The sequence below is a fragment of the Triplophysa dalaica genome, chromosome 12 (genome assembly GCF_015846415.1).
Source record: "Triplophysa dalaica isolate WHDGS20190420 chromosome 12, ASM1584641v1, whole genome shotgun sequence".
Lineage (NCBI taxonomy): Eukaryota > Metazoa > Chordata > Actinopteri > Cypriniformes > Nemacheilidae > Triplophysa > Triplophysa dalaica.
In genome coordinates, this window is record NC_079553.1 from 17659260 (window position 1) to 17687106 (window position 27847).

The 27847-nt window shown below is 36.6% G+C and overlaps 1 protein-coding gene across 4 annotated transcripts in view; it reads left to right on the forward strand.

Annotated features, from left to right (window-relative positions):
• nek11 (NIMA-related kinase 11) overlaps positions 1 to 27847 on the forward strand; it is a 62045-nt gene that overhangs the window by 22323 nt on the left and 11875 nt on the right. For 2 of the 4 annotated variants that reach the window (XR_008908562.1, XM_056763132.1), the window contains exons 4-16: positions 3452 to 3570; positions 3790 to 3854; positions 4482 to 4608; positions 6748 to 6897; positions 7106 to 7184; positions 9352 to 9437; positions 10420 to 10539; positions 11102 to 11195; positions 11430 to 11559; positions 19388 to 19527; positions 21291 to 21351; positions 21446 to 21535; positions 24251 to 24347. Coding sequence is in view for 2 of the 4 variants with exons in the window: in XM_056763132.1 (XP_056619110.1) it covers positions 3452 to 3570; positions 3790 to 3854; positions 4482 to 4608; positions 6748 to 6897; positions 7106 to 7184; positions 9352 to 9437; positions 10420 to 10539; positions 11102 to 11195; positions 11430 to 11559; positions 19388 to 19527; positions 21291 to 21351; positions 21446 to 21535; positions 24251 to 24347 (1358 nt within the window). In the remaining 2 variants the exon portion in view is untranslated. The remainder of the gene's footprint in view (positions 1 to 3451; positions 3571 to 3789; positions 3855 to 4481; positions 4609 to 6747; positions 6898 to 7105; positions 7185 to 9351; positions 9438 to 10419; positions 10540 to 11101; positions 11196 to 11429; positions 11560 to 19387; positions 19528 to 21290; positions 21352 to 21445; positions 21536 to 24250; positions 24348 to 27847) is intronic. The other 2 variants (XR_008908563.1, XM_056763134.1) reach the window with 1 other exon arrangement.

The window sequence follows — 27847 nt, forward strand, 5'->3', positions numbered from 1 at the left end:
AAGCAAAAATTATATTGTAAATAAAGACAATGTTACATTTACAGTATTCTAAAATACATAGTCCAACCCAAAATAAAATTCTGTCATCGTTTACAAATCTGTATTATATGATATTTTCTCTATGCAACACAATGCAATAATGAAAGTAAACTGGGACTGTACTGAACATCTTTCTCTAAATATGAATTTTAATATAAAAAATCATCATGTCTAGGCCAGGTGATTTCATGATAAAAATCATGAGAACGGGAGGGGAGCGATGTTTAATTGTTACGGAAATAATGTCAAGATGGAAAAACTTAATTATTCTCAGGATGCCAGAAAACAATTATGCAGGTCTTGCAGGTCTGTGACGGTATTCTTGAGATTTTTTTAAAAGCATAATGGATGCAAATAGGAAGCTGACCGCGTGTACTTACTAATTGTCAGACAAATCACCATGCAAGTATTTCTTAAAATATTGTCTTCGATATAGTCACACCGATATGTTTCATTCTAAATTAATGACATTTTTTTTTCTAAATGACTCACTGTCTGTCTTATTGACTCCCACTCTTTTGGAAAAATGTAATTACCCGTGCTGAAAAACTGTTGCCACAGCCTCGCAGACCAGAAAATTTGAAGCCAGACCCACTTAAAGTCCAACATCATTTTGCTAAATGCAGCTGTGGATGTAAATCATTTATGTATAGGAAGTGATGTGATTACCCTAGAAGTGCTATGCACTTCGCAGTAACTGCTGAGCTTTGCTTTTTTACTGTATCTTACAATGATACACTCAGATCATTTGTCTTCTCCAGGCTCATTCTCGCTCTCAAAGCTGGACCAATAAAGTCCAATCTTAGTGTGGCCCTCCAGTGAAATGCATGTGCTTTTATAATTTGTGCGTTATTGTTTTTTATGTGTATTCTGTGTGTAATGACTGTAGTTTGTGTTCTGCATATATATTGTTCTATACCAAGGTGTTGCTGGACCACCCAAGACTACTCATTCGTCACACAGGTTGATATGGTGTAGTGACAGGAAAGTCATGTGATTTGATTTGATGCCCAGGTTCATACACATGCAAGTTTAATTTAGAATGTGAGATTTTGATAAATGAAAACATTCACGTCTGGAACGAGTGAATTGGAGATGCAACTAGCCTACAGGGAAGCTTTTATTACTTCTGTTTATGCGGCGATGCTCATTACATCGTTTGTTGTACAATTTAACCTCAGCACTCATGGAAAAGCCTAGGCGAAAGCAGTCGATCAGGCTTTTTTGAGTAATGATGGTCATAACTATAGATTAATGCTTAAGGGTGCTGTTAATCGGCCATCAAACAACCCAATTACATTCTTAACGTGAGTCCACCCTTGCTCAGCGACCAATGAGGCTCCCTAAATTCAAGGAAATGGCAGAAAATGCTTCCCTTGGGCCCGTGCATGAGGGCTTATCCAAATACACTTGAAATGAACTGGTGAGCTAATAAGACACCCACACATGGTACTAAGCTGATTCTTAAGATTGTCTGTCGCTGCATTAATGATAGAAGACTTTCTTAATGGAACTCTGTCTCTGAGACTTTGACGAATGTCTGTTGTTATTGAAACGTGGGGTGCTGAATTCAGCTTGGCATTCAGATTGAGCTGCGCATCAGTCGTCTCATTAGTGTGATTGATTGTAGCTTTGTTCAAACAAGGAAAAGCAGGGAATCCCTAAATACTGTATGTTGAATGTTCATATGACTCGATCATAAGTTATGTTGTTATTAATTATAGCCACTGGGGGATAACCGGGAGTTGGCAGTATGAGTGCACTGTATGGTGTTCTTGTATGTAATTTGCAAGTTATAGTTTTTACAATTATATTTAAAAAGTTTACAACATTGTTGTTAAATGTTCGTTTTTTTGTTGTTTATATTTTATTTAATCTTGGTTTCATTTGTTTGTCTCTATAGAGTGCAAGACCATTATTAAAGCGTTATATATATATGTAAATCTCTCTTAGATGTGCATGCACAGAGGTGCAATTTCTCTAGAACGTGGTGCAGGATGTATATTGAGAAAGTAGGTCAGCGCTTCTTTAGCGTAATTTAATGTTTGATAAAGTTATGTATTATACAGCATTATAAGGCATATAAACGCTACGGTTTTGGGGTAGCTGACAGGTTGTAGGGACAAAAGAAATAGTTCACCCAACAAAGAAAATTCTCTTCTGATTCACTTAACCGTCCAACAATGTTATTACAAACCCATCTTTTTCAGCTTTTTTCAAATCTTATAGGAGACCTACAATACTTATTTTATAACTGTTAAAATAATTAATTGAAATCTATATAGTGAATGTTGTGTTTAGTAATGCGGCCTCTTTCTTTCTCTTTGTGTTTAACACTCTTGCTGCAGGCCTCACAGAAGACTGTGAGCATTGTGATTTGAATTGGTGATGTGTGTAAGAGGAGGGAAATCTGATTTGCTTTAAAATGCAAATAGGTGGCCACAGACTCATATTCATCAATGCAAAGAAATCAGGGACACTTTGTATACTAAACGGCCGTGGAAAAAATTAAGATATCAATCTCAAAAATATTTTCAGTTTTTCTGAATTAACACTGAATAGGTATGTGTTTAGGTAAAATTATCATTTTGGTGTCATTCTGTAAACTACTAAAAACATTTAAAAAATATTGTTTCTATTTGATGTTATTTGCAAACTGGAGAAACGGGACAAAATCACAGGAAAGAGGCTCTATATTTTTTGCGGCAATTTTACAAGTTCATATTCACTTTTGAGCAATACAACAGTCATATTTGTACATGTATTTAAGTTCAAAATTATTATATAAATTTTATGTTATTACCTCGATTTTTATCACAGTTGTCAGTCTTTCAAATTTCTGTTGGTTGGTTTTGTTGAAATTAAACAGACACTGAATTGGAATGGCAACAATACAGCTAGAAATACGGATTAAATGAAAATTATTTTATTATGTAAAGATCTGAATGGTGTGTTTTTGCAATAATGAGGGACAGTCACCTTTGCACACTGTATTGTGGTACTCAATGGATTTAAATGCATTGTAGTTGATTGTGCAGTATTTTTGCACTTTAAAGAGTGGATTCAGGTTCCTGGTATGCAATGTTGGAGCAATGCATGCTATGTCAGGTCATTCTCCTGAACCTACCAATCAAAATCAGCCTGCAGGATGGAAAATTGCAGCACGCAAAATTGGATTCCATACTAATTTTGGGCCTTTACTTAATTTGCATAATTTCTTCAGTGAATGAGACACTAAAACAACACGGATGAAGTTTGCAAATAAACTGTTTAATTCGTTCCTAATGAATTCCCCCAGACTGTTTGTTTTCTTGTCATTTTGGTTCCTACTGTAAGCATGGTCCCGGTGCTTCATGCAGAAGAGATTTTAATTTCCTCTGTTCCTTTCTCTCTCTGTCTTTTCATTCCTCAGGACAGAGATTTGGACTGTAAATTGGAAGAGTTGAAAAACACCGGCAGAACATTATCTGAGCCTCAGGTCTGTGAATGGTTCAGTCAGATGCTGTTGGGAGTACATTACATACATCAGAGGTGAGCTGAGAACACAGTCTCTCTTTGTTTCACATGAATAATTCATAACTGACCCATTTTCATTTTTTGCTTTGAAAATTATTTGTTTTAAGTCTGTTTCATAGCACGCCCGTTCACAAAGGTTTGTGCTTCATGAGACAAATGTACCAATGACAGAAAAACACATTTATTCATTGCACCTTACTGACTCATTCATTCTTGTTTCTCTTCATTAATCAGGAGAATACTTCATAGAGATCTGAAGACCAAAAATATCTTTCTAAGGAAGAACATTGTTAAAATAGGTAAGGTTAGCTTTGTCAGCCCAAGGGATGCTTGATGTTTGTTTGATGTTTCTGCAATGCTTCAAAAGGGACTTTTAATGAAAGCAAAACCCAAATGCTTTACGTACAGTGAAATGGGCCCTGTTTGATGACAGTTAAGAGAAACATTTACAAAGAAAAAGGATCATTACCTAGTTGAACAAAATAAAAATCTGTTTTCTTTGCAAAGTCAAAAGACAATTATTCCTTTTTCCCTTTTTAAAATAAATAACTTAAAATTAAAGGCAGAAATAGCCAATATGTGTGTTCAGTAAAAATAATTTTGCATCAGAACAGCTAAAAAACTTAAATAACTTTAAAAAAAAACTTGTGTGTTTGTGTTGTGTGCATATAAGTTTACACCATTCGCATTGTCATTGATTGAATCTCTATTTGTATTCCCATTGCTGGTTGCTGCTTCGTTGCTCATTTGTACAACGTTAACTGCTTTGAAAATAATTAGGCCAATTTTGTTGCCAATGTGAAAACCCTTTCAGATTGAGCTTTAAGCTAAATCTAAGTTTCAGCTAATTTTGCTCATCAACCTTACAAACATGTAGTTCAGTTCAGATGTATTTATGCAAAACCTTTATTAAACCTTCTTTACAGGTGACTTTGGTGTCTCCTGTCTGCTGATGGGATCATGTGACCTGGCGACTACCTTTACAGGGACACCATACTACATGAGCCCTGAAGCCCTCGGTCATAAAGGCTACGACTCTAAATCAGACATCTGGTAAGAATAATGCTGTCTGTGACATTTCTGTTTGTGTTTATTGTGTTTCAGCCATTTATGATATCTTTCCTTGTATGGTTAAACTTGTACCAGTCAAACATTTGCGCACAGTTGACTCAATAGTTTAAAGTAATATATATGTTTGACTCTACACAAAACAGTCGACTTAAAAGTAAATATTTTAAGTAAAATGAACCATAATTCTAGAAATTTGTAATGTACATTCTATATTATGTTGTTACTTTTAAAATATAAGTTTAGTTAATATATTTGTGTTATATTGCGTTCTGTTTGAATACATAGGTATAGTGTAGTGTCGCTGTGCTTCCGAAAACTCTATATTTGTTATATTTTAAATCTCTCTGTATATTTTTTTGGTCGTAAATCATTATTGTCAGACAACCTTTATGTGTTTTGCAAAACGTTCTTAGCAGAACTTTTTTTAAATATATGTTTCAAACATGTCTGACATGTTACTACTACTCATTGTTAACCTTTCATTTGCGTTATTTAATAAGATTGATAACTTTCTAAGACTTAAACAAAATGATATATTCAAGAAAGGCTTGTAATGTGTTTTTCATATTTGAAGTTATTTTCTCACTGAATTACAACTCATAATCTACCAAAAAAGTTTGGCACTATGCATAATGCAATAGCACAAGTAACGATCTATTGCATTTAATTGTTGTCAAATTGTAGTGTTGAAAAAATGTGCAAGCTCTGACAATCCGTAGAAAATTATAACATTATGATTTGGTAATCAAACCCTGAAAAATTATGAAAAAAGTTGAAGACACAATTAAAGACAAAGTAGAGAAATTGCAAGTGTGATTAAGAGGAATTCTGATATCTCTGCCTGATTATTGAGAAGTATGGAGCTGTGTTTATGTGTGCTAAATGTTGTAGATTAATTCATGGCTTCATAGCAGCAAGAAAGATAATAGCCCTTCAGATCTTCACTATACATGCTTTAACATTACCTAGGGCTTCTCTCCTCCCCTGCATATCTCCTCTAAACAGCATTATCTTTACAGTATATGCTCAGAGAAAGGGAGTGAGAGACAGACAACTACTACTTCCTGGAAAATGCCCAGAAAAAAACAATACTGTAATAAAGGCTTAAGCAGCGAGTATATTTGATTTTCCGTGTCAGTGTCACACACAAACGCGTCCACAGAGCTTCTTGAGCATACTCATAACGGAATTCACATCCGAGTTCAACACATGCGCAGTACAAACGAGTATGTGTGCTCTACCTACCAGACCGCCAGAGGGCAGCGCTGATTCACATCATTCAGAGACCCACTGCAAATAAATGATAGAGGAAGTAATTTGCCATTGCAAACAATCCGAAAAAACAGCATGACACCTAGAACAACAAGAATATGCTCCTTAGCTTATTGTTCTTGGTCCTTCTTTGACAATGGCACACTGCACACTTTCTCTGTGTGTATTGACCCCTAGTGGACTAGTGCACTTTTCTTGCGCTTGCACTCTCAAAAAATGGCTTGTACGCGGACGACTGCAGACCCTCCTCATGACGAAAATGACGTCATGCGTGCGGCGCACGGGTGTGGACGGCCGGCCCAAAAAATAAATCTCATTTGACCTAATTCATTAAATCTCTAATTTAACCGCCATGCATTTCCTAACACATTCACCTCACTGAGTATCTGAGACAAGAGACAAGGGTCTCTGTCCAGATTAGTAATTTAGCCTATTGAGAATTGGACTCTTAGTTATACGTGAGCTTGCTAGAACAGAAGATAAACCATTAAAGAGAAAGCCTGCTGTTTAATAGTGAAAGAAAGCGCAAATTGTACCTCTTTTTTTTTTTTTTTACAAATTTCCAAAAGCTTGTTTGTGTTCAACCCTTTAATCCCAATAAATTAATCTACACGGTTCAACTTTCTCTAATATTCTTTGTTTCAAATGCATAAAATCCAAATATCACTCTTAACTGGTGTGTCTAACCTTGACATTACATGCAATTTTATACCAAAATTATGGACATTTTAAGCAACATGAATAAGTTATTTGAACGACACATTTGTATAGATTGTATCTAATCGAGTAGTGTAATATTTAGGTCTTTGTCCAATTTTCGATTTAGCTTCACTGTTCCCTGATCTGCAGGTCTTTGGGCTGTATCCTGTATGAGATGTGCTGTTTAGCACATGCTTTTGACGGCCAGAACTTCTTGGCCGTGGTTTTGAAGATTGTGGAGGGACCTACTCCATCCCTGCCAGAAACATACTCGTGGCAGCTCAACTCCCTAATGCAAAGGTACCAGAAGCAGATGCTGCCCTGCTCCGGGCCCGAATCGGGTCATGTCGACTAGAACCGGCAGGATATATCAGTGGATGAATCTGTGGCATATTTGCTTCAGCCTGTTTCAAAGCAGATTATACAAAACCTAAGCATGTTTAGAAGCATTCAAGATCAGCATTAAATCTTTAACTGGATTCTCTTCCCTCTCTTTCTCTGTCTCTAGTATGTTAGAAAAGGATTCTTCACGCAGGATCTTGGCCTCAAATGCTCTGAAAAGCCCGCTCATAGAAGAGAGCTTGCAGGTGAGGAGATGCCAATAATCTGATGAGGTTTTCGGGATGGCATCACACCGGTTGTTCTAAGTATCTGCTTCAAAGGGCAATGGGAAGGGCCATAATGCAACAGGAAGACTTTGATTGCCGGCCAGGCACAATAGGTTTCCAAAAGTCTGATATGCATACTCATTATTGATTCACCATCACATCTCACCCTGTGCGTAACCTTTTCAGATTGTACTGTTGAAATGTCAGTGATTGGCATTGTTACCGTTCGCCAAGTGTATTGATTGTGGCATGTTGTAGTTGGCCAGGTAGTTTCTTTCCATCTGCCCTTTTCAGACAGTGCTAAATTTGTGTTTTACAGAGACTGTGATTTTAATCTCATCTGTATTTTTCTCACACAACCTTGGTAAACAACCATATTACCTGCTGCTTTTCAAATAAAGCAATGTTATTGCGGTATGTTATTTTTAACACTGACCTATTTTTGACATACTTTCCAGAGGTGCTGATATTTGTTTGTTCTATCTTTCTAAGGTGCGGTAGGTAGTTAGGTACTGTAGGTAGATGTTGATGTCTGAAACTCATACATTGTTAAGAAAATAAATTCCATCCAAGTATTTAAATTCACTGCTTGTCATGAACATCTTGGAGTTATTTGTCCATGGTCAATATGATCTGTCATCCCGTAAAACGTCATAAATCCCATTTCACTATACCAGTTGAGCCTCTTATATGGTGTCCTCATTAGGTTGTAAGCTTGTAAAGACTTTCCCATAGATTTTTTTATAGCCCTTGTTTAATGTAACAGTACTTGTACTGCTCTTTCATCACTTGTAGTTATGGGTTTGTTTACATCAAGCTACGATATTTGCATTTTGAGGCATGTGATCCCCTAAACCCCCATGACAGCTCCTGGTGGGATGTGTCTACTATTGTCTATTACAACATCACCATTTCAGAAACATGTAATCAGATAGAGAGAGAGAGAGAGTGCAATGCTCTCTGGTGGCTTTTCTCTCCACTGTGGTTAAAGTATGTTCAGTTTCCCTGCATTATTATATGTGTTGTACAAATGTGCTTTCTGTAAATGGGGTCATTTCAAAGTTTATTTGTCATCCCTTCATTCAAGATTTCTTGGTCTTTTTCTCACTAGAAATTTCTGAAACACAGGAGACTTGAGCAAAAGTTTCGGCTCGGTTTTTAATCTTATTTGTATGTTTTCTTTCTTATCTGCAGCACTGGTTAAGTCTAAAATAGGATTTATTGCTGTCAAATACAAAAAGATGGGAAATGTCTTTGTAGAAAAATGACTCGAATCAGAAAGAATGGGCTGCATTTCAGTCCATCCGCATCCCCATTGATTTTCAGTGTGAAACTGAAGCCGTGAGAAATGTTGTCTATAAATATGCAGGGCTTTTTATTATACAAGATAATGTTTTTTTTACGTTTGTGTTAGGGGTGCCACAATATACGGATATTGCAAAAAATGTGTTATTAAAAAAATGTTCAATTAAAACATATCGTTGCTGTACTTTTGAAACCTCGGATGTCCAAATTCGATGTTTTTCAGGAAATAGAAAGAACATTGTACTTTTTTACATGATTACATTGTTGTCAAGCTTGACAAGCACTTTTTGATACTTTTTATTGGTTAGATATTTGCAAAACCCAGAAACGAACATAAAGGGTAAGTAATAATAACGATTTATGGCAAAAAATAAAAATCACAAATTGTGGGAATATATACAAGGTTTCGGAAGGACAGCAGTGATATGATAATATCTTATATAAATCAGCACTCGTTCAATGTTTTGCCTTAAGAGCTTTATGGATACACACTGTTTTTCTGGCTTTTGAGCATGATGTTATTTTTCCCAAAATAAAGATACACAAAATAATAAACATTAAAGATAAAATTGCCCTACAGGAGAATTATAATGTTACCACGTCTGTATAATCTGTACGGAGAAAAAGATTTTGTGATGCCCTAGTACTTCAATAATCGATCATTTATACATCATTTTTCATGTTTCTGCTAAGTGTCCACCTAATAACAATAGGTTTTGCTCAACAAGAAAGAAATGAAAGAAACATTAGTTGCTGTAGTTATGCTTTTTTTCCTTTTACAAGGGATTTAAACAATGTCAATAACATACTTGGCTATTTTGTTTTTTTTTCCTTACTTTAGAGCATGAAACACAAATTCTCCAGCCTGACACTGCAAGAGAGGTCGATGGGGGAAGAGAGAGATGCATCGCAGATCCTAAGAGCTCTGTAAGTATTTCTAGAGTCAAGAGTCTGTGATGGCACAGAGACACTTACAGCCCGCCCTCCTCCAAAGTCATCAGCTGAAAGACGCGTGACACTGAACACGCTGGGGATTTCTGGGAACGCGTCCGTTTTTGTGTCTCCTCCCCCTCTTTTTCACACCCGAGTGTTGGGGAACTTATAAATACGTAGCTCTGTTGCAGCATTCACAGCGATTGGAAAATGTTAATGAAGTAACAGTTTATGAGTAGACCTTCGTTAATTCAGTGATTGTGTTCCACACTCATTAGAGATTTCATCACCTGGAGCACATGTCAATCATATTCATGACCCAGTGAAAATCAATGTTAAAGCTGACAGTGCACAGCAAGATCAGCTCGAACAGCTGTGTTAGACATTATTGTATATTTTGTATATTTTGTTTTGCGTGGCCTGGCTTTGAACTCAGCAATGTGACAGAATGTTGTGCTCATTAGCTGCTTCGAATGTTCTTCTGGTATGTGCGGTAAAGAATGTACACAAAGTGTCTGAAGCAGTCTTACACAAGTTCTCATGAATATTCTAATGATATGCTATTTTTCCTACTTTGAGTCTACCACTTAGGCCCCTATTGATGGATTAAATCATAATTTAAAGTGTCAGTCAAACTAATAATAAAGACTATAAAAGTATGAAATAACAAAATTGAAGAATGGAAAAATTCCATAATATCTTTTTTTTAAAGTAGATACTTTAAAACTCCTGGCATTCTATTAACAAACTTTATATGGTGCATTCTGGGCTGCTTTCTCAATAGTTTTAATGTAGTTATCATGTATGCCGGGTGTTTGCTGGCTGCTTGTTCTATCTGTTGCATTTCGCCCATTGTAATAAATAGATGAAACATTTAGTTCTAGTGCTTGCATCAGTGCTGATCTCACGGGCCAAAAAATGCTTTTAAAGCAACACATTTATTATTCTGCTAAACCATCATCCTTGAAACCCACAGACAGAAGAAGGTACATCTGCAGACGCTGCGGGAAAGATCGGAGGTGCAGAAAATGAGCCCGAGAGAACGCATGCGACTGCGCAAACTTCAAGCAGCAGATGAGAAAGCGAAAAAACTGAAGTGAGTGACAATTAGAACATCGAGAGTGTCACTTTGAATGTGAGGAAAGCACAAGTGTCAAGACTGTACTTTTTCATGGTCAAAAGATTTTTGTCAGATTTTATTCTTGGCATAATAATGCTGTGTGTGATTTTCTGATAAATTAACTCTAATGAATGTAGACTCAAGCTTTCAAGCTTTGAGTCATTTAAACCAGTTTGTTAACCTGGATCAAAGTTGTTTAAAACAATTAGAATTTAAAATTAAAAAAGTTTATGCTCAAGAACTGCATTGCTACATGAACTCATAGGAAAGTATTAAGGACAGGTAATTTAAGATTTTCAATTTAAGAATTTACTTGTGGTCAAGCCATTGTATGGGTTCTTGTAATGCCTTTTTGTGAACACCTTATTATTTTCTATATTTATTATTTTCCATAAATGCAATATTTATTATTTTCTCCTTTTAGAAAATTATAAATTATAATGAAGTTACTGCTATTTGACAGGCGGACATGTTGTGTATAAATACTGTTTGAGAAAATACTGTTTACAGTGATAATACAGGTCTTGTCTCACTATAGGCAAATTGTGGAGGAAAAATATCAAGAAAATCACCTTCGCATGCAAGAGAACAAGTCCAAAAATTTCCATAAAGTCAGTGTGGACGTTTTAAAGGTACTCTGTGCTAATATGATTTTGTTATTTCCTCAAGTATGATACATAATCACACTGTACAACACCACAGTTGTTATAAATAGGCCACATCTTTATCTGTTTTTATGTTTTCTTTGGACGTTTCTATTCACCCTTTAAATAGTAAATCATATAAATAATAAGACACTAAGATATACTCCGTTCCTGTGCTCATTTCAGTATGGTAATTTTTTGTCTGAACATATTTTTAAACAGGTTAGAATGGAAGACCCAATTAGCCAGGTTGAAAAGATTCATAGCGGGTCACTAAATGAAAACTTAGAGCTGGTGGGAAACCTTTCTGAGCTCCCTGATAAGATGAGCATGTTTTTGCCAGAAAACCACGGTGAGTGCACATGCCATAAAACAGTTTTTTTATTCTTGAGTATTGTGAAATTTTAAATAAGTTGACCCAGGATAAAAAAAATTATCCTGGGTTTGCCAGTATATCCACATCAGGCATTAAATGTTTTTATCTGAACGTGAACGTGAACAGTACAGAACGTGCAATAAAGACGGCAAAAACATTTTAGTTTTTAGTTGAAAGGTATTTCTTTCACATTGTTTAATTAAACTTTCAGCAAGTTGATTAATTAAAACGATTTGAAACCAATCTCCCCTGATCCTTTTTTCTCGCTTTGAAGTCTATCATGAATTGTATGTCTGATGAAATTCCATCCTATCTTTTCCAAATCGGAAAGTTTAAACTTTCCTTCAGAAATGGCTTCTTTCTCCTCATCTACATATTCATTAAAATTCATAGTGTGCTTGGCGCTCCACCGCCTCTTTCTCCATGGTTTAACAAACAACAGATCCCAAAGCAGAACGAGGTACCATGAGTATAACACTTCACTGTCGAACACACACACACATGCAGACACACTTAAAAAGTGGCGAAAAAAATGATTCCCTTGATTCCTAGACATTTAAATGATGTTCCACCGCACAGAGCTACATACCTTTAAGGAAAAGTCATAAGAGGAGTATGAAAAAAATGGGCTGCTTGGATTCTTACTCTTGCATTCTGCAAGTGTGATGCTAAACTATTTCTAGATTTATAAAAACTCTGTCATACATCAGCAAGTGAACCAGCTTTGCTAGTGTATTTCTTTATCTTTTCCAGTGTGACATGTCAATTCTGTATTATTGGACTCATTTTTTCTTCTGTTTTTATTTATACAGTTGGCTTGAGGGAATGTTTGTGTGGCAGGCGATAACATTTTTTTAACGTGTAATTATTTTTGGCAACACTTTACAATAAGGTTCTATTTGTTAACAATTAGTGCATTAACTAAAATGAATTTACAGTGAACAATACTTCTACAGCATTTATTAATATTAATTCATGTCAATTTCAGCATTTACAAATATCAAAATCAAATCAAAATGTTGTCACTGTTAACATCAGCTAATGCAAAAAACATAAAGAGGTCTGCACATCCAAGTAACCCAGATTGGGCTCAGGTGCTGGACAACAAAAAAGATAAATCACTAAAGGAAGAAGTGTGTAGTCCGCAAACTGATGTAAAATGCTACAAAGTGAAGAAGACCTGATGGTCAAAACGTTGCGCTATCTATTAAACTTTGGAGCATTTTACATCAGTGTGTGGACTACACATTTCTTCCTTTTGTAACATATAGATAATGCACCATGAACTAATATGAATAACTGTATTGACAGGATTATAAATGCTGAAAAACTAAATTGCTCATTGTTAACTAATTTCAGCTAATGCATTTAATAATGTTAACTTATATCACCTTATTGTAAAATGTTACCCAGTTTTGGGCTGTAAATATAAGCAGAATCCGATTTGGCCCACCCATTGCGCATGGTTTTCTGTGACTCATTCTGTGACCATCATCATTGCCATCAAGGGAAAGCTAAATTATGGCCCAAACGCCTCCTTAATCGGGTTTGGGTGTTATGATGACAAATGGAATAGATGTGTTTTGGGGAAATCCTGAGAGGTTATCTATTGGTTCCTGTGTCTAATCACTTTAGATTCATCCGTAAATGACATGTTTTGAATGAGCACTGAGGCACAGCTGTGCTCTTATAGATGACTCTGAGAGAATACATGCAGTGTGATTTACCGATAGATAATGCAAGGGGTGCAGTCAAGGGTGAATCTGAATGCAGTAATATAAAACATTGTATTGAGGGTGTAAAAAAACTGTAAGGGTGTTCAAACTAAACATATCTTGAATAGCGTTATTGACTAGGCTATATAAACACTTGTAAGAGACTTATGGAACTACATCTCCTCTGATTAAAATTAGCTGATTTATTTATTACCTTGTGTTTTTAAATGATCATAAAGGCAAAGTAAATAGCAAATTTATAATGCATAAATAGCACTTAAAGATCAGTTCTGTGCATAGTCCCCCAAGAGAAAGATTGTGTGGGTTATCATAACTACTTCATAAACAGGGTTGAATGGTCCCTTGGATTTGGATGTTATTTATTCAAAGATCATTATTTTGCTGTTATGGCCTTTTTCATTGTTTATCGTTTAATTTTGCTTGTTTTTCAAGGAACAAGCCATCATTTACCGACACTCTTTTTGAGTTCTTGCAGTAAATAAACATACTGCGTGATTCAGCTCATGCCTCCAGTTTACCTATAATGACTACACAAGGGACGTCTGGGATTTGGCAAGATGTCGTTTAGATAAAATAGATCTAACAGTAAGCACATTACATGCAAACCTTGTCTACATTATTGACTCCAGCCTTGAACTTGCTTTGAATGACTCTTTAATTTTCATGCAAATCGAATTATGTTAGTATTAGCAATTAACTGTTGAGAACAGTAGAGTATTGATTCAACTCACAAGCCACGAGCGAATCAATTTTCCTCGGTTGAACTCGTAACCTCTGTAACCTTGTTAAAATAACTGTGAAGTGAGTTATTGCTTTTATAAAATTCTTGTGTGGTGAAATATGATAATACACCAATGTTCAATACAAAATTCGATAGATAAGTCACTCTTTTTTGTGATTGATTTGTAAATTGCTCTTTTAACATTCAATTTCAAAGATGTGAATTATGATTCCTTCAGAAATGGTTTCAGACATAATGCATACAAGGGTCATTTGATGGGGCACTCTCATGAAAAACCTTGACATAGGGTCAAGACTCTAAGTGCTAAAGCTAATGGTATCTTATAAAGAGAGTGAAAATGTTTTAGCTAATGAATGAACATCAGCTTAAGGTTGCTTGAATTAACACTTTTGATGTATCATTGACATTGCTAATTGAAATCAATGAAGTAAGGAAATTAGGAGTTCTTTTAAAAATGCTTACTGACACTGTCATGAGTAAAGATTCATTAATCTTCATTAAAAGAAGCTTTTTTCAAAGCAAAATAGGAATTTATCTTAGAATGAGTTCACAACTGCTTCAGGAAATCCCACAGTCCTTTACTAATGTTTGTGATTGGCAGTTACAGAGGTGCAAACAGATGGGACATGACAGAGGTCTGAGCCCAGAATGATCTGAAAAATATCTCGGCTCGTATAATCTGACTAATCCTCTTTACTAGATGAGACAAGGCTATTGGTTCAGTGTTATAAATGGTTTCAAGGGCTGATTTGTTGTATTTCTTCTTTATTTCTAAATTGCAAGTTGCAATGCAGGGGATGTGGAGAGTCGTTTACTAGTTTAGACTAGGCTGAGAAACAGAAAAACAGGACTCATATTATAAATAAGTTAAACAAGTTAAAGTGGTCGTAACTCAGACTATTTCTGCATATCTCATGTTAATCTTGAGTTCATACAGAATGGGACTGCACCCTTGAAAGATCTGTGGAGTCTTTTGGATAGATCTAAATAAAAAAAAAGATAGATTCAGCTGTACGATTATTTCTGAAAACATATTACATGTGCGAGGGGGGGGGATGGGGGGAAGGAGCTAAAGCACGTGCGCATCCATTGCAAACAAAACACAGACATATGACTCAGTTTCACTTACCGCGTGCGGTTCATGTCCGGCATCTTTTGCTCTGGGACAACTCCATCTACCTTCGGTTCCTCACCGAAATGAAGTGAACTTTGTGAACCCAGTGCTCTCTCTCTTGCTCCCGCTGGTTGACGTGTGTGCATGCTCCTTCTCCTGCTCTCCCTGGTGGACACGTGGGCGTGCCATTTCTTCTCGCTCTGTCAGGTTGACGCGTTGGTGTGCTTTTCCGGGAGAATTGTCCAATAAGGGACTATGAAAAGTTGTTACGAAACGGATTTTCATGTTCAAAAGAAACTTTCATGAAACACTGTGGCACATCCCCTTTAATGTTTAGAATGACATACCATAACGCTATTTATGCAATAGTTTTGCAATATGCAGCGTGTATGTACATTTGACATGGATCATGACATAATTTTCTAAATTGAAATGAAATTGAAATGTTATTTTACAAATTACTAATATATTATATTCAGTGTTTCCCCTAGGTTTACAGCTTTTGGGGGGGGGGGGTTGGTTGGGGAAAATTGACGAGAAATCATTTCCTTTTCATTCTTTATGTGCTATCTATCTATCTATCTAGTCACATACATTGATTGTCTGGGAGGGTAATGCTTTGTAAAATTTAAAAAAATGTTATATATAAATATAAATAAATGTATTTAAATCTTTTTAAAATTGACTTTGGCAAATAACCTTTGTTAAATGTATAGAAGTATTTGTTAATATTAATGGGCCAGAACTTAAAAAAGTAAAGAACTAAAAAAAGATTTATAAATACTAACAAATATATTGCTCATTCATTGTTCGTTAATGTTAGTTAATACCTTTATATGATAAACTAATTTTAAATGGGCTTTTTTTGTGAGACGGTTTAATTTCTATGATGCATTTATTGGAGAATAATCCTGTCAGACGCGGACGCTGTTCTGAACGTCATCACGTGCGCTGTTCTGAACGTCATCACGTGACATTCCCATACAACACGGAGCCATCTGCATAGCGTATTAAATATCTCTTGTCTTATTTAATCAGCAGATTTACAATGTCCTGACTAAAAACATTTTAAACACACATATGTAAATAGTAAGCGGCATGTAATTCATTAATATACATTTTAACCGCCATCCGGTGATGAATGGACTTTTAATGCTTGTCAGGGGCAGGATGCGCAACACTTAGACTTGGAGCAGGAGAGCTACTCCGGGTGCTACTCGCAGTGGAGTGAGTTTTTCCATCTTCAGTTCCCTGTGAGCGCTTAAAAAACGCAAATATTTTCATTTGGTTTTCATCTGATTGAAGCGACATATTTCCCGCCGCGCGCTCTCTGTCCGCTAATGTTTGTTTGTGTGTGAGTGAGCGCGTGTGCGCACTCATTGGGTAATTGTAAACGCGTAAACACAGACAGAAAAGACATGCCATCGTGGAAATAAGATAAATAACATATTACTTAAGGGTTATTTAGTTTGTTTAATAAAATAACAAATTGTAATCTGGCGCTATAAAGAAAATCAAATCAAATTTACTTGACGTCCAAGGGTGGCGGGGCGCCCCCCTTATATAATGGTAGGGGAAACACTGATATTTATACAAAGTATATGCTATAGTGTTATAAGCAATAAGCCAAATTTCAATTAGGTTTTATCTGAACAGCTGCAATTGCCATGCAGTGGACAGTAAAACTTGCGTTACGTGTTGTTGAAGGATTAAAGATTATCCTCTCCTATTCCTTTGTGTAGAAGCCTATTGTGTATTTGTTTGAACAGCATATGAACTAATTCTGGGGTCTTGTAAGGTGGCAGTCCTTGTTACGCATGTGTGAGATGTGCATGCTCACACATTGCCGTTCTCATTCACACTGCAGGAGCGAGCAAAGGTGGAAACATCTAAAGAAGAACATTAAACCATTGAGGCAGTGAATGCTGGATACCACAGAGTAAAGTACAGTCTAACACTCACTTCCATCTCTTCAACCATCTCTGTGTCTCCAGTTGTGTGGTCCCGTCCCTGGCAGCTGTCTAATAGAATCAGAGGCATAAAGCTGTGTTTTCATTTTGGTTTCTTTCTTTCTATCTCTCTCTCTTTCTGTTTATAGTTACCTGTGTTAATTTGTTCACATAGGTGTTAGTTAAAGAGGTAGGCTGTGGTTTTTTTTTCCTGCTGCCCACCAACTTTTCAGAAATTAAACGGACACAGATCTATTTGCTTTGTTCGAGGGGACGGCAACAGCATAATTTTAAAGTAGCTCAAATCAAAGCAGCTACTTAGCATATTACGTTTATTGGGTGTTGGGTAGGGATCATCATTTGGGAGTAAAAGAAATATGAAGGTATTTCTTCAAGTGCATTTTCAGTTTTATTTCAGTCATTCTGGTTATTCTTATAGTAGGGAAGCTTTCAATTTAACTAACAAATTGTATTTATTTATTATTGAATATAAAGCCTGGCAAAGAGCATTCCAAATTTTCATTTAATCAGCGTTCTAGATGGTTTTTGGCCACTTCAGTCCAGTGTGACATAAAATCACACAACAGCAATGTAAAAGACTGACAGCATTACAAGACACAGAAGACTGATAAAAATTGAGGTCATCTCTTAAAAAATAATTTGGAAGTTATCTTAAATACATGTGCAAATATTACTGTTGTGTAATAGTGAATATGATTTTTCAGTCAAGGTCAGAGAAAATACAGAGCATCTGTCTGTTATTTTGGACTGTTTCACCAGCATTCATTTTCTGCAAGTAAATGCAAATTAAATAATAGTTATATTTTAAATTTGGAAGAAATATTGTTATAGTTCACAGAATGAAACAAAAATAATCATTTTAATTCAGAAAAACGGAAAATGGTCTTTAAAATGTTCTCTTAATTTTTGTTGCTGCTGTACGGTATATACTGTATATGAAAAATTCAACCCTCTAAAAATGTTTTTTGTTTAAAAGGCATTTTTTATCAGGCTCCTACATTTACTTTCAGTAATTCCAGATACAGTTTTCTGACTGGGCAGATTGATATTTGCCGGGTTTTGAAGCAAATTTATTTGAGTAATGTATACGGTTTTGCATCTAAACTCTTCATATGTACAGGCATTTGTTAATCATTTGTTTGTTTGTTGTTGTTTTCCTTTCATGTGTTTTGTTTATCGAGCAGCTGAATGTAGCTGAACATCTAGTTTTCAATCAACCTAAAAGAACCCTTGTAACAACCCTCCTGAAAATCACTTCACTGGCTGCCAGTTACCGCCCACATCAAATTTGAAGGGGTCATATGGCCCGAATACGTGTTTTTCTGTTTCTTTGGTGTGTGTCATAAGTTGCCCGCGAATGTATTAGACAAGTAAATTGCAAAAATTGAAGTGTTGGAACAAAGGATGCATTCTTTCTAAAAGCGAATGCTCACCCAGACCTGCCTGAAATGCCTCGTGTAACCACATCCCCAGAAATCTACATCAGTTAGTGATATGATTTAAGACTGCAAAAATTCACACGCAAGTAAGGTGAGCATACCTGTCAGTATTGCTATGGAAGCTGATGTTCCAAATATGGTAAAAGGTGTTACATTTCCGTCACATGCTTGCAGTATTCAACCAATCAGTACACACCGGTTTACTGGCCAATCATAGCACACCTCGCTTTTCAGAGCAATGAGCTTTGTAAAAATTCTGCGTGTTTCAGAGAGGTGGGGCAAAGAGGATTTTCAAGCGTTTTATAACCTTAAATCATGCCAATACACATTGCATTAGATCTAAAATAAACAATAATATTAGTTTCAGCCTTATCATATCACCCCATTAAATCATTAAATGGCCCTCAGAATGATAACGGCAAATTCGCCCATTTACCTTAATTCAGTGCTCCAGGTCTACATCCCCTCCCGTCATTTTCGGTCTAAAAATGAGTGACGCCTGGTTGTTCCATCACTGCTAGGCACCAATTTGCTTGCAGAAACCTTTAATCATTCGGTTCCCCTGTGGTGGAATGAACTACCAGCCTCCACCAGAACTGCAGGATCCTTCACAACTTTCAAAAAACAGCTCAAAACACTTCTGCCAAATGAATAAATGTAAATGTAAGCCAGAGAGCCAGCCCTGGCAGAAATTACCCATCGGGCATGTAATGTAAACATAAACAATAACAATAACAAAAGATGCTACCTATCATTTCAAAACATTGCAGTTCCATTCTTTTGTATTTTTGTTATCGTTTCAGCGATCCCTGAAGATCCTCAGGCGGCGGAGGCATTTTACTCTGTGGATGAATTTGAGTCATGCTCGGAGGAAGAATCAGATGGAGACGGAGACTCAGAAGATGATCTCCCCACAGACCCTTCCTGTCAGACATGTAGACAGGTGAGGACAGAACGGCTGCTGGAGGGGAGTGCTTGTCAATCATCTTGACTGTGTGATATTTACATTTAATAGCGAACTTGACTTGGTGATGCTCCGCCAAATTGTACATGTCGTAATTAAACTTGTATGTGGTCTGACGGTTGACAGAAGTGGTGACCATCTGCCCTAATAGATGACTGGAAACAAAACTCGAACCTTACTCTATTTACTCTGTGTAGGCAGCTACTCTCTAAGGCAGTATTGTGAAATACAACCTCCAAAATTACTTATTTGAAATGGTCCACACCACACACGCCACAAAAATTTTTCTAAAACCGCACGAAATTCAACGCCTTAAATGCTTTCTAGGTAAGAAGCTCACTATGTTTAAGAATGTAATTTTCCTCAATATGTGGGTGTGAAATTACCCACAGTCAACAAAAAACGTAGATCTAGTATATAAATTTGCCTGCAGCATATTATTTCCTATCTTCAAGGACACTTCTGGGTTGGTATACCTCAAGCGCCCTTCCTTTACTTTCCAGCACCTCTATGATTTATTGCACGCTCTCGAAAACCCTCAAGTCTTAATAAGCTCTCGTTGACAGGCTCATATGTTTAGGAAGCATGATATAAGATGAATTCAATCACATTTCACATGCACTTGAGCCCCACAGGTAACATTTAATGTACAGCTAATATAACACCACTTGTCTTTGATGTAGCACAAATTATGCAAATGCATTTCGTGTGCAGCCTAAAGAGATTTTCACACGCTCGTGGTTTTAGTGAGTTGCTGCCACAGTAAAATGGAAATTGTGCAAAATCAGACTCTCCCTGAAGCCCACGGTCTCATCGTGACTCAAGATGGGACCAGCGCCCTCAACACACTGCTAAATCTGCAATCCAATACCAGAATTCTGCACGATTCGATCAGGCTTTCCAAGATAGATTAAAACTATTTGTCACTATCGAGAGGGAAAAAGCGGAGAACCGTGATGGTATAAGTATGAAACCAAAGGGGACAGTGGAATAGACTTCTGCCCCAGTGGATATTTGATAATTAGCTGGCTCGCAGTGAGAGCAAAGCAGACGATGTTTGTGCTGCCAGCCATGGCCGGGTGAAATTCCCTTGAATAGAAGAATGGCGGATTGCATTTTGTAAATAGCTATATAATAAATAGCCGGTTCTTCTGCTGTAGCTGCATTTTTCTTTTCTCATTTCGATGTTTCGGACAGATGCCTTGCTTGAAACCTGTGAACTGCCCAAAGGCCTTCTATCTTCCACCATGCACTTGAAGGGTCCCGTACGCATTGAACTCATCTCTGCCTTCTGCAAACCAATTGGAGTTTGAATGTGACAACATGACGGTGCTTTTACCACTGATTTAAACGCATTCGATCCATGTCTACCCTGAGGCCATCATTTTAAGAAGATAAATGCCCCATGGGAGTGCAAAACCCTTCAGGTTAACCTCCATAATGGTACCACTTCCATCTTGCCGATCATGTGACCCTTTTTAGCAAGGAAGCCAATTGACCCGGAAAGGTGTTGACTTCACTGTGAGAGATGGATACGCTCTGTGGACTCGCATTACAAATGTGTATAACAACCCTAATACTTGCAAATCTAGCAAAAAGCAACACCTCTAAGGTAAATGTGTTAATGTCTGAAGGAAGCCAGATGGAACATATTTTGGGTTTCATTAATCTACAAGGGGTTTTAACCAGGGCTCACTGAATGTCCTGCTGGGGTTCTACTTTTTTTTTCATCTATGTTATAGGACAGTGACCTGGAGGCTATGATCAAGCACATGGAGAATGTTCTGCATGCTGATTCAGATGGTAAGTGTAGCTTCCAATTCAATCCACACATAAAAATTTATAAAATGATTGAATCTTTGGTTAAGCCAAATTGGAAGTATCATATTTCTAACAGGCACACACAGATATTGTATACATAGACTCTCCATGACCGATGTGAGATGTAAGATCGCCATCCAATACTTACTGGACAATTACGTGATGGGTGAGCGTTACACAAAGCTTCCTTTCCGAAGGTCAGCCGCTTTTTGAAGCGATATATCATTCTTTGATAGACGTGTGAGCTTGCTCATTTAGCTCCATCGAGAAAAAATAACATGTTCGCCAGTTAAACATCTCTCATAGTGTGATGCCGAGCTTTTCATGTTGATGAATCTGAGGAGAGAATATCAGGAAGCCTGTTCGTCTGCCACTTGAAGCCGTAGCATCATTGATTAGGTACTTCATGTGAGGCTATTTAAAGCCTCTGTGACCATATCAGATAAGTGCATTTCCTCCTTGATTTAACAGGAGTATTTCTGTCCAACTCTCAGTTTCTTTCCTGCGTTGTTTTACCTACTTAAGTTTCAGGAGCTTTATTTAAATCGTCCTCTTGGACCATTTATCCTTAGGAGCTAGTATACTGAATTTGATTTTTCTTCATCCATCCCGTATTGAATGTGAATCTTGTGTACTATGTAAGATTACAATAAATATTAATCAGAATAATACATACACGTCTAGTAAGCCCAAACAATATATGGGCACCTTTGGCACCATTTTAAAATGACCGAGTTGGATTGCATCAGAAAACACAAGCTTTAACCTTGCATACAATTTTATAATTACTTTTAACCAGATGGTCTCAAGATCTTTTTGTTAATCTTCACTCAAGTGTCCTAGCAGATTAACCACAACTCGCCATATGAGTTTGACATTTAGTTTCCAAAAACATTTTGTCTTAATTTTGAACAAAATATATTGTTTTAATTTAAGCCTATTTACAGTGTGACATGTTTTGCTGTCACTTTTAGATAAATGCCAATTGGTTTTGTTGTGTTGTTTTTCAATGCAATGGCATTTATACACTTTTATATGTGGCTGAAGTGTCAAGATTTGTAATTGATTAGATGTGATTGGAGTTTATTTTTAACATTTTTATTTGTTGAGTGTACTCAGCAATGTTAATATCTTCATTACTCAATTTGATACTAGTGTATTTACAAAATGGCAGGACATTAAAATAACCAATAAGATATTTTAAAAAATCTAAAACCACTTCTCCTGTCACCTGGAATGAAAATGCATATTGACCTTATTTCATTTTATCTGTAATAGATTATTGACAGTAGTGTTAGGATAATACATGATGAGTTATATCAGCCCAAGGTTGGGCTTCTGGCTAAAAGAAAATCTACTTTGCTGACATTATCTCTCCTCTTTCTTTATCCAGCCTTCTTGTCCACACAATGAGTGTCAGATTTGTTCAGCCATAAAAAAGAACAGATAAAAGTAAAACGAGTTAATACAGTTTCTGGCTTAAAATGAAAAGACGATTGATTGACTAATCATATTGATTCATAATGAATGTGAACAAAAAAGAATTAGAAAAAATTGGATGCCGGTATATAATGTGATTTTTTTTTAAATTGTGGTATACAATCTATTTTAAATGGCGCAAATACAGTGTTTTTGCCTACACTGGCAAACAGTAATATTACTGTTATATTTAACATAAACACACAGTTGTTGCACACAACACAATGCACAAGTTGCAATGAAACTTGATATCTGTTTCCCTCATCACCTGCTGACTTTTCAAGCACACACACACAATCTGGCTTGGCTTTGTGAACCGTAACGCATGTCACTAGCTGACAGCTCAGAAATCCTGCTTTCTGCTTCAGCTCCACTTTTACAGCTCTGACTTCTTTCAGCACTGACTTACAGAAGAGCGTAACTGTTACAGACCTTTGTCTTTTTAGAAATCTGTGTAAAATGTCTGACGCTGACTGTCCTCCAACATCCTCTGAAATGATGTTGCCCAAGTCGTAAACTCTGTAATGTTCTGCCATAAAAATGTAATTTGTTTAACTTCCCACATAAACCTTTCCAATAAACTCCCTTGAAATATATGAAGAAGAAAACACATTTGTTTCATGTTCTCCAAGCCTTTATATTTCTGTATCATTATGTGGCTGTGATGTATGCTGCTGTTTTTATGTTTTTTTTTTGCTGCTTTTCTCATTAATACATATATTTGGTATAATAACAAAGTCCTAATCTGCTGAACACAATGCAAAATACATTACCTTTAAAAGTTTAGGGTCAATTGGCTGAAATGTGACGATTTTATAGACTACTTGACCTGATGGTCTTTGCATAAAGGGATAGTTCACCTAAAAAGTGAAAATTCTGTGATCATTTTCTCACCCCGATGTCATTCCACACCTGTATGACTTTCTTCTGCAGAACATAAAAGAAGATATTTTGAAGAATGTAGCGAACCAAACCATTCTGGGGCGCCATTGACTTCCGCAGTCGTTTCGTTTCCTACAATGGAAGTCAGTGGTGCCCCAGAACTGTTTCGTTAACAACATTCTTCCAAATATAATAATTTGTGTTCAGTGGATCAATAACATGCAAGTTAAAAAGGTTTGAAACAACTTGATGCTGAGTAAATGATCACAGAATTTTCAATTTTGTCTGAACTGTTCCTTTAAATCAGGGGTTATTGTGAATTTTTTTAGTAACATAATTCCCATATAGTTGCAATAGTGCTATTCTATAGATTTGATGAGTTTACTATTATAGTAAAATAATAGTATCATATAATGAATGAGTCAGTCACCCAAAACTTGAATGTGAGATCAGAAGAAATGAAGCTCTTCTTTCCTCCACCTTTAATTTGTTTGCATTTTATAAATTGTGTGTGTTTCAGTATCTGAAGCTGCGGATCTTAAGCCTCTGCCAGATTCTCTAGGAGCAAGCAGCATTAATACCAGCATGGCTGAGAGCAGAATCCAGCGTATGAGAGAGTGAGTATCTCATCCTTGACCTTGTCATAAGGCTCTCATTCACCAGGCACCTCACAATCTCAGAGGTCACTCGCCTGCTAATCAAGACAACACTGTCAACGTTCTTTCTATGAGTCATCCAACACAAAAAACAAAACGTGTTGACCTGATCACAGCCTTTCGAAAGCAGATATTTGCTTTGTCTCATGAAAAGATCAACTAATAGCTCCTTTAGGATGCAATCCACCTGCTAGTGCAATCAGCACTCCGTATGCAGTTTTGAAGTTAGCTTTACGTGTGACTCTTGCGCTCTCCCTTCCATAAAGCCTGATCCGCAGTGGGCCCGGCAGATGTGCGGCTTAGAGCTAAACCCTGCGTGATTCAGTAGCTCAGCTCCTCCCATGATTTCAGTTGAACTGTACATCCTCTGCAGGCCATATACGCAAAGTGTTTTTTTTCTGGCAGTTGCATCAGTAAATTCATTTTGATCCCATTAAAAAGTATGTGTAAGTTTGTAATTGTTTTGGCAGTGATCGTTTGTGTTGTGAGGGCTCTGGTTTTTATTTGCCCTGCATATTTCAGTCGTATTATATTACCATGTGCAATTTCGCAGCTTCTAAGTGTATATAATGTGCGTGATTTTATGAATTCAAAATTAAATCAAGGTCCCTCTGGACAGAATATTGTGAATAAATATTTGAAATGTTAAAGGCAGGAAGAAAGGTACATTTATTGGGCTTTCTCTACAGAATTGTACGCCATCAATATCTGCACACGGCTGTGTTAAAGTAACCCAATAACCCTATCTTCCCTGCGGTGTATTTAGCTGGAGCTTTAATATGAGGTTGTGCATGACATGCCATTTGTGATGCATAAAGATCATTTATTCAGTCTGTCTAGAAGTTGTGCATAGACGGTGTGACTTTTTCAGCATGGTTTTACCATACTGTATGTTTACCGTAAATACGTTTAGTATAGCCCTCAGCTTTAGTTTCAGCACCACTGTAGAGTTTCTCCTGATGACAGGCTGAGCCTTTGGCTTCCCCATCGAGTGTGGGCTGAAGATATTAATAACAGAAGCCCTCCTCCTGTGAGGGCAGAAATTAGAGGTTGTCAACTCCCATACTGAAAGTCTCATAAGAGCGTTAAGATGAGGAGGAGGGAAAGAGGGAGCACAGGTAGCAATTTACAACAGCTGCATTTACCTCTCGGCTCTCAACACAGCCTGTCGTCAGCTGCACGATGAATGCACATCTTTGCGGTTCCAGATGCAGGTCTCTTCTTTAGTCAGACTGAATAAATGTACACGTGTTTGTATGGTGTTTGCAGCTGGTAATATATTGTACTGCGGAAGTACAATGATCTTTGGCTTGTAGTGGTTTTAGCACTATTCAAATAATAATTTACGTTATACTGTTTTATGTTTTTAAACACTCACTCACCTATTCATACATTTTCTCAATTTAAAGTTTAAGCTCATCAAAACGAAAAAAACAAAAAGGAAAGTTTGAGGATTATGTTTCAACTAAAATATCTAAACTCTGAGCTCTTACTGGCTGCTCTTTTTTCATCGTTTAGTCGAAGTCATCTATTTCAAAGTATTTTTGGGGTCATATGGCGCAAATATGTGTAGTGTTTTTAGCTGCTTGTTAAATTACGGATGAGTTTACTCATCAAATAAGATTCTCCACCAGATCTATCAAGATCAAACATATATGAAATGAGTTGTTAAAACGTCAAATTCAGTCAAGGAATTAGTTTAGCTCAAAGGCAAATATGTATAATAATCGTCATTACACATACATATTTTACAATTCTGATTAGCAGTATAGTGATACAAATCCTATATGTATTCGTCCAGCAAATGCATCAATGATTTATACACTAACGTTATCTCATGACCATAAGTAACGTGACTTTACCAAACAAAATTTAAGAGCAGAGGTAGCATAGATCGAAACACAGTTTAAGTGACCAAGTTTGTGAGCGTGAACAAAGAGAACCCATCACAAATGCCTTTATGGGTTTTTATTAAACTCTACTCTACATGGTAAACAAAATGAAGACAAACAAATACATGAAACACAAATGCGCTAGGATGCGCAGAGAGAGAGAGAGAGAGAGAGTGAGAGGGCATGGCCGCGAGGCAGGTAAAACATGTCTGAAAACCATTAAAATCATCTTTAACAAAGAGGCACGATCTTAACGCAGCTAATCTATATTTAGAAACGGATACTTGCAATATTGTTGTTGGACCAATATCTGTATGCGCGTTGATGGAAATCTTGAATGGTTTCAGAATGCAGTCCTGTTGAAACGCTGAGTTTGGGTTCTGAGTCCAAAGTTCCATGGCCTAAACGGACTCCCCAGAGGGGAGTCCCTTGGAGTGTCTTCTCGTCCTCTTACTTTTCCTTTTCGATTCCAAAAGAGTTTTTTTTTACACTTGGTTTGGTGATGGTGTTTTAAATGCATACCTGCCCTGCCCCCAGATGGTCTGCGGGCCAATGCCATGAAAGTGAAAAGGGGGCCTAAGAAAGATCCTTTGTTTCTCATGGCACCTCATTTGCATAGCTCTGACAGTTTGGTCAGTTTGCGTTTAATACCTAAACTTAGTTATGGGCATAGTATGATGTGTGCTATGTTTTTTATAACATAGCTCATCATACAGGGATTTCAAAGATGTGTAGTTACATATGAAACATGCAAGACATTGAACTGTGAACGTATGAATACGTCAAATGAACCCTGAATCAAAACTTGCATATCTAACAAATACAGAGTATATAAAATAGCACGAGCGACAACACACAACCTAGACATTTGGATAGATTTACAAAAAGGATAGTTTAAATCACATAAGTTCCTATTTGTCATAGAAGTTTCTCTGGTTAGCCTCAGATGGTAAGTTAGAGATGAGACACAGACTTAATTACTTACGCTTTGAAGTCTATGAGTCGTAAACATCCTACAGGAAAACCAAATGGTTATCTCACTATCTTTGAGAGTTTAAACCCTAAAACCAGACCCCATGGAGCTAGGTCTGCTATGGTCTTTGAAGATGTGATCTTAATACCTAGACAAAAGGGAGTGAGAGGTTGAATGGCTTGATCCATACACTACAATGTGTCACATTGCATTACATCTAAAACAAACAATAATATTCATTTAAGCCGTGTCATAGGACCCCTTTAAATAAAATGTAATTTGTTTGTAATGAAAAAATATATTGTATTATATTTGCACAATTATATTTTTGTCTATAAATCTAAATTCAGACTTTTAAGCAAAGAACTTCAGATCGAAACCTTTCATAAACTCTTGGGTGGTAGTGTACATTTATTCATTCAGCATATGCCTTTATCCAAAGTGACTTAAAATATGAGAGCATATAGAGAACATTTAATATTTGTCTTGGTAGCCTACAATATACAAAGTTTCCAAGTATGAACCAGAGAAACTAAAGGAATTAGTGTTACTCTGGAGCAGGTGTTTGTTGTCAACCTTTCCTAATCTTTTGTTAG